Raw genomic sequence first — 12922 nt, forward strand, 5'->3', positions numbered from 1 at the left:
AGGATCACTTTCCAGCTCTATCCCCATAAGCCTCGATTTCTGTCATACCCAGAAATCTATCACACAACATAGAAACAGGCCCTTCGGCCCACCATGTCCATGCAGACCATCAAATACCCATCCATGCTAATCCCATTTACTAGCACTTGGCCTGTAGCCTTCGGTGCCTTGGTTATTCACGTTCTTGTCTCGAGATCGATTGAACTCTATTTTGAATGAACACAATGACCGAGCCTCTACAGCTGCCTGGGGTAGAGTTCTAAAGATTCACCACCCTCTGACTGAAGAACTTCCTGCTTATTTTGATCCTAAGCTGCCGACCCATTATACTAAAATTGTGCCCCCTAGTCCCAGTCTCCTCAAACAGGGAAACCATCCTCCCTGAATCCAGACTGTCAGGCTCTTTAAGAATCTTTTAAGTTTCAATGAAATCTCCTCTCATTCCTCTTAAAGCCAGAGAATTCAGTCCAGTTTACTCTAACTCTCCTCATACAGTAAACCCGCTATCTGTTGAACCAGTCCAGTAGCTATTTGCTGGTACTGTCTCTGAAGCAATACATTCTTCCTTAGGTAAGCAGACCAAAACTGTGCACAGTACCCTAGTTGGGATCTCACCAGGGCCTGTACAATTGCAACAAGACTTCCTTACTCCTATATTCAAACCCTCTTGTAATAAAGGCTTGCTTGTCATGTGCCCTCCTGATTACTTACTTCACCTGCATGTTAGCTTTCTGTGATTTGAGTACAAGCACACATAGGCCTCTTTGAACATCAATATTGCCCAATCTCTCACCATTTAACAAATACTTTGCTTTTCTGTTGTGTGCACCAAAGTGTTTGACTTCACACATTTCCACATTGTATTCCATCTGTCAGCTCCTCGCTCACTCATTCAGCTTGCCCATATCTCCTTGAAGCCCCTTTACATCCTCCTCTATACTCACAACCCCATCTAGTTTATTATCTTAGCAAACTGGCAAATATGGCACTTGGTCCCCTCAGCGAAATTGTTGATATAGATTGTGAACAGGTAGGGCCCAAGCACTGCTCCCTGCAGTCCCCCACTAGTCACAACCTACCGACCTGAGAAGGATCCGTTTATTCCCACTCTTTGTTTTCTGTCTGATAACCAGTTCTTAACCAACTCGAGTACATTACCCCAATTCCATCTGCTCTAACCTTGCGGGCCAACCTCCCATGTGGAACCTTACTGAAGATCTTCCAAAAATCCAAATACATCACATCCCCTGGTTCCTCCTTATCTACTATACCACTCACATGCTCAAGGAACTCCATCAGATGAGTCAAACATGATGTTTCTTTCATAAATTCATGTTAACTCTAACCAGCATGTCCACCATCTCTAAAACATTTCAGGAACATTACCATCTTCTTGTGACAGTCCCACCAAAGACTCCCAACCCAAATTAAAATCATCCAAACACTAGGTTCAGCAACTTATTGTCTGAGATGCCATCTTTGTGGAAAAAGTGCTTCACAGGAATAGGACTTGTTACTAATAACACATGAGTCTCAACTTGTCTGAGCAACTATTCTTCCTTACCTTAACTAAAATACCCAAAGCAGACATCCACGTGGCAAATTCTTCCAAGCTAAACTCAACTCTGAATTACAGAGTAATTTTCTGCTTCACAACCAGAGTTAAAGATGGTCTAAGTTCTTCAAAAGACTTTTCTATTACCACTTAACTCTTCTTGGTCCCAAGGTAAATGAGGACCCAGCAAGCTTAATCTCGCAAGGTGTTGGAAATGCATTTCATTAGAACTATGAGCCTATGAGCCAGTTCCAGAACTTGGTCAGCTTGTGGCTGAACCCTACTCCAACTCCATTTACTAGTCATATTCATTGATATCCTTGTCCTATAAAAATCTATCAAATTCAGCTCTGAACATTTCAGTTACCCAAACATCTCCCACCAAGTGGCAGAGTGAATTCTACATTTTACAAGCCATTATATGAAAAGCTGCTCCCTAATTTCACTCCTCAGTGCCCTTACACTAAGTGTAAGTCAGTAACTCCCCACACTGCACTTCTGAGTTACTGATCTTCTTGAAATCCCTTAATTATTTTGAAGAGCTTAATTAGATCACCCACTACCTCCAATTGTCTAAGCTCAAGGGAATACAAACCAGCTTTATTCAGCCTTTCATCACATGCTTAACCTTTTGAGCCCCAAGACCATTCTGATTATTCTTCATGTGTACCCTCATATATATCTTTGAGAACTCTTCTTATTCATTCATGGGATGTGGGCATCACTGCTAAGGCCAGGATTTATTGACCATTCCTAGTCATGCTGGGATTGGACCTTAGCTTTTGATACACTGTGCAGGAGGACCTGTTCCAAGGGCCAAGTTGAAAGGCCCTGTGTTTCAAAGTGTGTGACATAAGCAGAGCCAGCCAATCAATCTGCGATGGTTTGCATCTCACTGAACTTCTCTGCCATAATGTTTTATAAGAGGAAGTTATGTTGTTCGAGGTAAAAACTGCTGACTACACTGCACATTGAAGGGGAATCACATTTTACTGAACAAGAATGAGGAAGTAAAAGATTATTACTTCAGAATAGGTACCACCAGTGGTTAACACAATCTTTAGCATAGTAATAGATTCTGAACTCTGTCATTTTTTCAACATGCCCATTTGCAAAAGTTTCCATTTTGAGGTGAACTGCATTTGGTCAATACGCCAACTCTTATTAGCAATTTTCTTTAGCACTGATTTACTCCTTCACTGCTTGATGAAAAGAGTTCCTGCTTACCACTCCAGATATATTCACTCTGTTCCTTAGGAATTACCATATTTAGAGTTCCTCACCCAAGCATCGCTCTTCTGCCACCTAAACATCAGCAAGGAACCCCCACTATTCCGAGCAATCAAGGCTTCCCAGCTCCTCCCCAGCACAAGGGATTCACCATCATTCAAGGTAGCTTACCGCAGTGGTGAACATAACCACTGTCCAACCAAACCCATGGAGACTGAGAGGTAGCAGTTGGAGGAACTGGATAGGTGCTGGTCAATCTCAAAAAGCTCAAGGTATTGGAAGTGCGCTTCATAGGAACTGGAGTGGACCATTTACCCTTCAAGTCAGTTCTACCACTCAATCAACTCCGTTTATTTGTCACATTCCTTGACGTCCTTGCCCGATATAAATCTATCAGTCGCAATTCTCAACATTTCAGTTATCTGAACATCCACAACTGTTTGGGAGAGAGAATTCCACATTCTCAAAAGAATAAGAAAATGCTCTGAATTTAAAAGGTTCTCTCTGCAAGAAGGTATCAGCCTCTTAACAGATCTTCAGTGCCTAGAACACCCCTTATTACCTCAACTTTCTTGAGTGTGGGCTGAATCTAGACCTACTCCAGATCTGACAATGAAAAGCAAAAAAAATCTGATAAGGTTAGTGTTAGGTAACCACGTTAAAATTTTGGGCTTACCTTGTACAGATCAACAGTGCACCAGCTATTTTGTTCCTCGGGGTGTAAGCGAGAGTACTTGTTCATGTGAGACAATGGGACTGTTTGTGTCGGGTGAAATGCAGGAAGGTTTGTACTCTTCCCTGCCACGTGGGGTGCTGTGGAGCTGAAAAGTGGAAATGCTGTCCCATTTGGTTGGTTGGCTCCAGGGAACCAGTCAGTTTGACTGCAAGTCTCGCGTCCATGACTAGCTAGTGCAGTGCTTGGTTGACTGAAGTCAAGTCTGCTCTGTTGAGAAGGAGCAACACAGGGAGGGGCGCTGGATGGTGAATTGAAGAGGGATGTGTTTTGCTGTGAGTTAACTCTATATCTCTGTACAGCTCTCATGTATCCATTGCTGTTGCTGCAGTTTATTGTGGCAGCTGGATTTTGTCCAGTGACTGGGGATGGACTGGGATTGCTGGACTGCTGTGGATAATGGTATGACTGCTGGTTGTAGTACTGCGTTGGGAGTTGCCGATCAGGTGGCTGCATGTGCTGTTGCAATTGAGGGCCTGGTCTTGCATCCTGCTGCTTCTGGAGAACGTGCTGCTGGATGCATGGTTGCTGCATGGGACCCGAAGTCTGTGCATACTGCTGCTGCAGAGAATGGGCCCAATGCAGGTTCTGCTGCTGAAGCAAGTCCTGCTGTGGCATGCTTTGTGCTCGGTTACAAGGTTGCATTGCTTCTTGGGGCAAGTAACTTGCCTTGGGGGACTGTTGAGGAATTGATGATGACATGCTCTGCTGCAAATGCAATGATGCAGTCTGAGGTGGCCTGTTAGCTTGCGTCTGTGACATTCCCAAGCATTCAGGCAATTGGTCCCCTGTGCCTAAATTTGCTTGTAATCCAGTTGGTTGGTGTGAGCTCTCCTTCTTCTTGAGTGATTCATGGACATAGGACAAAACCTGGTCGTTTGTCAGCATGTCACTGAGGGGGCATTCTGCAACCACGTCCATACTCAATGTGCTCTCCACCCAGTGCATGAGCTCCAAGTCTTCTGGTGCCAAGCTCTCCAGTACATTGGGAAGGCCAGTCAATCCTTCGCCATTGTCACTTTGAAGGATGTCATCCAATATGGACAACAGATCATCTTCCTGCTTACTGCTGAGGGCTTCCTCTTTCACATTTTTCTCTCCATTTGGGGGACACTCCATTCCTCTCCATTTGGCTGCTGATCCGCTGGCAACTGCTCCACCAATTCGGCTGAAGGAGTACTTGGGCTCTGCTGCTGGGTGCCTGATGTACACCGCCTTGTCTTGGCTCATCATGGCTCCAAGGAGTGAGTTGGGATCCAGATATCCATCCTTTGCCACGCTGGAATTACCATTCTCAGATAGAAATGGGTTGTTGAGCCCAAGCAGAGGAGAACTGCTGTCATACAAGACAGCCTCCCCTGTTGAGAAGGGAAGTTGGAATGGCATTGTGCGTTTCTTAAAGTGATCAATCCCTTCTTCATCCCTGTGGAAAAACAAGTAAGTTCTTCAATGAAGACTTCTACAAGCAGGATAATAAGAAGCATGGCTATGCAAGACTTACTGCGCACATAGGCAAGACATAATGTGAGATCAACATGACAGAAAAGTTCACAATCATTCATAGAAAGATACAGCACTGAAACAGGCCCTTCAGCCCATCGAGTCCATACCAACCATCAACTACCTATTTACACTAATCTCATTTTATTCTCCCCACATTCCCCTCAACTTCCTCCAGATTCGACCACCCACCTACACATTAAGGTCAATTTACCATTGCCAGTTAACCTACCAACCAGCATGTCTTTGAGATGTGGGAGGAAACTGGAGCTCCCAGAGGAAACCCATGTAGTCACAGGGAGAACATGCAAACTACACACAGACAGCACTCAAGGTCAGGATTAAACCCAGGCTGCTGGCACCGTGAAGTCAGTATTGAGCCCAGGTTGGACCACTGTGCTATCAGTATTACAGTAGTTTTTTGAATTCTTTCCAGGGACGTGGGCATAGCTGGGAAGGACAGCACTTAATCCCCATCCCTAATTGCCCTGGGACCAAATAGCTTGCTAGGCCATTTCAGAAGATGGTTAGGAGTCAGCCACACTTCTGTGGGTCAGCAGTCATATTTAGGCCAGATTGGACATGGGTGAACCATGGGGGTCTTTATAACAGAGTGGTAGTTTGACTATCATTGCTGCTACTAGCTTTTCATTTCAGATTATTTAAATAACTAAACATAAGTTCCCCAGTTGCCAGGGTGGGATTTGAACTCATGCCTATGGATCATTAGTCTAGGCCTCCAAACTGCGAGATTGGTAACCTATTTGCTGCCATACACCTACCAGTAATGTTGAATACACAGAATAGTTTTATTAAATGGCTGAATTAATGAAATAAAGACCAATTAAAATAGGAAGGAAAGTTGCAAAATGTTGGTATCTCTTTTCATCCTGAAATAAAAGTTTGCAATATTTATTCCACAACCAATTTTCCTAATCAGCTCAAAATTTGAACTGAACAGTATACACAAGCTCGCATGGCACAAAACAGATCAGGTAGAGATCTTCGGTCTACATACGTTAAGAGTCTCTGCCTTGCTATGATGTAATCTGGCTGCCCGTTCTTATAGACCAGTCGGGCATTTGCCTGAACCCAGATCCAGATGTTCTGTTTTGTCAATAGCCTGAAGATAGTTAATCCACTCTCTCCTGTCTTCATCACTGGGGGAGAATAGAAGTGAACAGTTAGAAACAGCCCAGCCCAGGCACTGCAATGTGGGTAACAAGTGTGGAAACAGAAAGAAAATTTAAGAAACAAACCACGGGGAGTAAAGATGTGCATTTCTATAGTGCTGTTCATGACCTCTGGCTGTGCTTTACAACCAATGAAGCACTTTTTGACGTGTAGTCAGGTGGCAGTGTCAGAAATGCGGTGGCCAATTTGCACACAGCAAGATCTCACAAACAGTGATGTGACGATGACTACTTTTTAAATCAATTTTGGTAGCCTTGGTTGAGAAATAAATATTTCCCAGGACACCAGGTGAGCTCCCCTGCTTTTCTCCCCTGCAATCACGTGGATTTCCTCCCACATCCCAAAGGCGTGCAAGTTGGTAGGTTAATTGGCCGCTGTAAATTGTCCCTAGTATTTGGGTGAGGGGTAGAGTCAAGGGGGCGTTGATGAGAATGAATGGGGATTAGTGTAAATGGGTGCTTAATGGTTGGTGGGGACTCAGTGGGCTGAAGGGCCTGTTGCAATGCTGTATCTGTCTATGACTCCATGGAAATGCCATCACAGGAATGTTTACACTGACAAATGGGCTTCATTCAACATCCCACCTGAAGAACAGCATCACTGACAGTACAGCCCTCCCTCAGTACTGCACAAGGCTGTCAGCCTGGAGTTTGCTGCTCAAGTCTCTGGAGTAGGACTTGAACCCAGAACCTCTCAACTCAAGCAAATGTGAAAGCAACTGAGTGAGGGCTGAGAGGGAATGAGGAAGATGCTGAGGGGCTAGGAGAGTGTGAAGAGAGAGAGGCACACGCACACAGTTGCTGCAAGAAAGCACAGCATAGTGACAGAGGGTAGGAGAGAGAAATAAATCGGTAGAGAGAGGAGTGGAGAGAAGGAGGGAGGGGGAATTAGGAATGAAGGAATTAATGTTGAGGATCTGATGCACAAAGAAAGATCTTCCTAATGTTACATTTTCTGCTCATAATTTTAGTCTTTTAAAGCCCAAACATGGTTATCGCCTAAAGTTTGATTGATTTCCTCTTCCCTTCACTCCTCTGACTCTCAACACTGTAGTTTTAGATTAGGATCCAATGTATGCAAAATGTGGTCCCATCATTTTCTCATTGACATCCGTCGCATCTGACTTTTGAGTAAAAGGGGGTCTCTGCTATTCAAGGCACCATAAATAGCATGGGTGTTGCAGAGTTGGGGAGTAGCAGGAAGTACAACTCAAGGCAAGCAATGCCCAACAATGATTTCCTCTACAGTACCAGAAATGCCACTTACAGCGAACGTGGTTGTCAGCACAGTAAAGCATGTCGTGTGCATGGATAAAATGGTACCCTGAACCTCTCATGCACAGCTCCAGCTCTGAGTAACCCAGCACAATCCTAGCCCTGGAATCAAGAAAACAAAGAAACAGGGAAGGGTCAACATTCTTCGTTAGTTACTTATCTCACATGAAGACCAGCCACATTCCACCATCAAAAGAGAGAATGAGTCCATTACTGAACATTGACTGTGAACAGAATCTTGAATGGTGCCACTATTAGAGCTGTGTCGATTACAGCTTTTAAGAGCACCTGTTCCTCCTTTAACATTACTTCCATTTTCCTTGGTTTCTATCAGCATCCAAATACATCTTAACCCTTTGCAAGAGGTACAAGGCATTTATTTTTAAATGGTTAAGGGACTGGGTAACACAGTAATCCCATAAAAACAAATGTGCAGATGTCACATTGACGATTTCTTGAAGTGAGGGTTAAGCTACTTCACTTAAGGTGGGGCAGGGGAGGGGGGTGGAAGTTACAAGAGAACAAAAGTCTAAGTGTGAATTATGTCATGTGTTTAAACTCTGGGGTACTTAATGTTGAAACTGGAAGCAAAAGTGGATTAAAAAGCTTTCTAATCTCACACTGTTCTTATCCTCTACCTTTACTTAGAATAGAAGGTCCCAACCTGGGCTGCCTCTGAAGATTACAGGGGGTCTGTGAGGTTTTAATAATGTTGAGGTAATTAAGGCAGAAAGTTTACAAGAACAGTAAGCATAAATAAAATATACTCAGTGGTTATCTGTCGTGGTTGTAAGGCAGCGAGGAATCCCTGGGACAGCCCCAACTCCTCAAAAAGGGCAGTCTGTAACATCAGCAGATGGTAATTGCAGGGGTGGGGCTTTCAATCACAAACATTGGAAACATTGGGATAAACTATTCTTCTCTCTCCACAGATGCTGCCTGACCTGCTGAGCATTTCCAGCACCATATCTGAATATTAAGTATCAATTAGCCCTGGAAATACCTCAGCATTTTCTTTCAACTTTACACTACTGTATATCCAAGTATGATGATCAGGTCCTGTTAGTAAAAGGGGTTTGTGGTATCTCACATCCCATGATCTACAGTGGGAATGGGTGTTAATGTGATGGGGTTAACACCGTGGCAGCAAAAGGGGATAAGAAGCCAATAACATAAAAGCTTCTCGGGTCAGTTGCTGGCTTATCACAGCTGAACCCTTATCAGCCCAATAAGCATTTTATATGAATATAATGTATAAGTGCAACATTTGAGAACGAGGTCACATAAGTGAGCTGAAGTTCTCTTCAGACACTGCTGTTTTCATGGCTACCTCTGAGATCAATTTAACCCCTGTAATGTAAACCCTAAAAAACTCCACCTACCCAGCCATCCCACCCACCCATCACACCATTAAAAACACTAACACAGCAGGCCACTAACACAGCAGGCCAATAATGGGGCCCTCTAAGATCCACAGTGGTACCTACTTCGCATCACAGGCAACAGGTGAGAAGTCGAGCTTGTGTTTCGTCTGAAATAGAGCACTCCTAGTCCGAATTTCAACGATCGAAGGCACCTGGAGGGGGGTTGCAATGGCAAACAGTGCCATCTGAGGTGGGAGGAGGGAGCCATCTTCTGCCCGCTTGTTCTGTCCATGAAGATACTTCAATCTGCCTTCAATGTTTAGAGCCTGAACACATCATTTAGGAGAAGAAAAAGAAACAATGGTTTTAATTAAACCAGTGCTACTTCAAAGAGAGAAAGGTACAATCCTGAACAACTCAAGCAGGTTCATCCCCTGTTGGCTCTTGTACATTTGTTCATTTATTCAAGCATTCTTTTCTATCACATTTCTGCACAAGTGATTATAGTCCCTTAAAGATCTAACAATCAAAAAGCTCTCGGTGTTTAACAATTGTTTTATGAAAGGCCACGAATCATCCAAATAGCGTTAACTGTGTGATTAGCCCACTCTCATTCTCTACGGGCCTCGCCTCAGCTTCTTACTGACGTCACTCCTGTCCCACTTCCTCCTACCAGCACACCCAACTCACTTCCTCCTGACATCGTATCATCCTCACTTGTACTTTTATTGTGGCATTAAAGTAGACAATGCTGGCATTCCCAACAATGTCCACATCCTGAGAATGAATAAATAAAAAACACCTGGCAAGCAGATGCTGCTGGCACCTGTCATAGTGGCATAACAAAGGGTTGTGCATTTACAATCTGACTCAAGATCAGGGCTATACTGGAGCAAACCATATGGGGTTTGAAGGCTTTATGACAGTGATCCTGTGTGTATTCTCGCTCTAAAATATCTGTCATTCTAACATGGATACACATTCAGGTTTTGGCAACGGTCTTGATTTTTAAACCATAGGCCCACGCAGTGTCACAACTGGAGCAAGGGTACATGCACAGTCATAGCTGGGATACTGGTACACACTAAGTGCCACAGCTGGAGCAGAAGCTCAGACTGTGCCACGACTAGAACACAGATACATACTGTGTCACAGCTAGAACACAGGTATGCGCCGTGTCACAGCTGGAATACAGATATATACTGTGTCACAGCTAGAACAAAGATACACATCATGTCACAGCTGGAACACAGATGCACACTGTGTCACAGCTGCAACACAGATACACGCTGTGTCACAGCTGGAACACAGATGCACATCATGTCGCAGCTGGAACACAGAGAAATACACCGTGTCACAGCTGCAACACAGATACACACCATGTCACAGCTGGAACAAAGAGACATACAATGTCAATGCTAGAACATAGATATGCGCCATGACACAGCTGGAACAGAGATGCATGCCGTGTCACAGCTGGAACAGAGAGACACAGCTGGAGCATGGGCATGCACCATGTTACAGCTGCAGCATGGGTACATACTGAGAGTCACAGCTGGGATAAAAGTGCATGCAGTTTCACAGCTGGAGCACAGGCACACAGAATGAATCACACATGATTGCAACAGTTTCAAAAGAACGTATGCGGTGGACCAATAATTTCCTATTGTCAAAACAACTTCACAGAAACAATCTTTGATTTTCTTTGCACGGACGTAATTCAGTTATTGTCTCCAAAGACATGCCAGTGTTTCCCACACAAAAAATCAAATTCGCTGGTCACAGCAGGGAGAGATGGAGAGAGCGGAGATCCAATAAGAAAGTAAACTGACTGGAGTTTTGCCCGGGTACATCTAGAGGCAATAAAGTCACCTCATGGGCCATAGGAGATATATGCTTCTTGGTCACCTGTGTCCACCCCAATGATTGAATAAGCCTTCGTTCAAGATACCAGCCTTGAACTATTTCTTACCACATAGCCAGAGGAGCTGTTGAGGAGAGAGCGCATCTTACACACGAAGTTCCTCTCCAGGAAGGTGGAGTTCTCCGGTGGGAGTTGCTGCGGGTCATACCTGGCAACAACTTCACGCCTTGTGCCACCACCTGGATACAAGAAAACAAAAGGCATCTTTAATCACTTCGAGAAGGGAGATTCCAAAAGCTGGACAGCAATAATAAATTCATCGGCACAACAACTATTTGTGATCATAAGGCTCCATCAGTGGACCACATTACTGCAGACTTGGCAGATTAGGCAAGTCCCCTCCACTCTAGTACCCTCCCCGCACCCCCTGTCTCTGTGGAACAAATTATAACTTTTCCTGCTCTAACTAAAGTTGTTCTGTTGTTTCTGGATCTTTGAATATTAAGGGAATTGAGATATGGTTTATTTAAGGTGAGGGGGAGGGGGCAAATTTAAAGGAGGTGTGCGGGGCAAGTTTTCTTACACTGAGTGGTGGGTGCCTGGAATGGGCTGCCAGGGGTGGCGGTGGAGGCAGAAACTATAGTGGGGTTAAGAGTCTTTTAGATAGGCAGTGAATATGCAGGGAATGGAGGGATATGAATAATGTGCAAGCAGAAGATTTAGTTTAGGTTGGCATTGTGTTCAGCACAGACATCATGGGCCGAAGGGCCTGTTCCTGTGCTGTACTGTTCTGTCTCCTCTCATTCTTCTGAACTCCACAGAATACAGTTGTGGCACCCATTTTATGGAACTATTTCTGTTGGGATAGTTATTGCAGGGAACAATGGAAAAGCAGAATATTGTTTAAATGGAGAGACGACAGAATACAGAGGTTAAGAAGGATTTGGGGATTCTATACATGAAAGACAGAAAATTAACATGCAGGTACAGCTAGTAATTAGGAATGCAGGCCTATTTTTCAAAAGGGAATATAAAAATAGGGAGGTTTCGAGACCACATCAGGAGTACTGGCACATTTTTAGTCTCCTTGATTAAAGAAGGACATACTTGCATTGGAAGTAGTGCAGAGAATTTTCACTTGGTTTATTCTTGGGATGATGGGGTCGACATGTGAAGGAAGGATGAGCAGGATGGGTCCAGATTGGATTTTAGAGGAATGAGAAGTGATCTTATTAAAACATACGATTCTAAGGGGGATTGATAGGATGGATGCTGAGAGGAGGTTTCCCCTGGTGGGGGTATCTAAAAATAAGAGGCAGCTTCAGAATAATGGGTTGCCCATTTCAAATGGAAATGAGGAGTCATAGAGTCTTAAAGCATGGAAACAGGCCCATCCGTGCATCCATTCACACTAACCCAATTTTTATTCTCTCCACATTCTCATCAACTACTCCCCCCCCCCAAGATTCTACCCCTCACCTACACACTAGGGGCAATTTACAGCGGCCAATTAACCTACCAATCTGCACATCTTTGGGACAAGGGAGGAAACCCGGAGGGAACCCACATGGTCACTTGGAAAACAGACAAACTCCACGCAGAGAGCATCCAAGGTCAGGAAGCTTTACTGCGCCACCCGAAATTTCTTCTGCGAATCTTTGGACTTCTCGATCCCAGAAGGATGTGGAGAATGAGTCATGAAGTATATTCAACCTGACTTTCAAGGATTTTCAGTCTATTCGAGAGTCAAGAGTTATGGAGAACAGGCAGGAAAGTGGAGCTGAGGCCAAGATCAGATTAGCCATGCATTTTATTGAACAATGGAACAGCATCAAGGGGCCGAATGGCCTACTCCTCTTCCTATTTCTTATGTTCTTATTACTCTGCCCAAGGGCATAAATGATCTACTTTTGGAGACAGAGACTGCAGCCATCTCAGCCCTATGCTCTGAAACTCTTGAGCCTAAATCCCTCTACCTCATTACCTCCTCCTGATCCTGCAGGATCTCACTACCACACAGAGGCAACTAGCACAGAGACACAAGATAAGTTCATGACGGAGAAAGGAGACAAGGTGGCAAGAGGCTCCTGTGCAGCAGAAACACCTGTTGGGTGAATTTTCTATAGAATTCCTCGAGAACTTCCCCTTCGTATGTGCCCCTGAGGCAACCCTGTTGGAAATGCCACACATCTGCTTTCCATCTTTGTG

At 44.3% G+C, this 12922-nt stretch overlaps 1 protein-coding gene across 2 annotated transcripts in view; it reads right to left on the reverse strand.

The window, feature by feature from the left end:
• LOC127567030 (aryl hydrocarbon receptor-like) overlaps positions 1–12922 on the reverse strand; it is an 89833-nt gene that overhangs the window by 10579 nt on the left and 66332 nt on the right. For both annotated transcript variants that reach the window (XM_052009658.1, XM_052009659.1), the window contains exons 6-10: positions 10823–10953; positions 8974–9176; positions 7479–7588; positions 6037–6178; positions 3462–4941 (exon numbers count right to left, since the gene is read on the reverse strand). In XM_052009658.1, the coding sequence (XP_051865618.1) occupies positions 3462–4941; positions 6037–6178; positions 7479–7588; positions 8974–9176; positions 10823–10953 (2066 nt within the window). The remainder of the gene's footprint in view (positions 1–3461; positions 4942–6036; positions 6179–7478; positions 7589–8973; positions 9177–10822; positions 10954–12922) is intronic.

The sequence above is a fragment of the Pristis pectinata genome, chromosome X, assembly GCF_009764475.1.
Source record: "Pristis pectinata isolate sPriPec2 chromosome X, sPriPec2.1.pri, whole genome shotgun sequence".
NCBI classification, from domain to species: Eukaryota; Metazoa; Chordata; class Chondrichthyes; order Rhinopristiformes; family Pristidae; genus Pristis; species Pristis pectinata.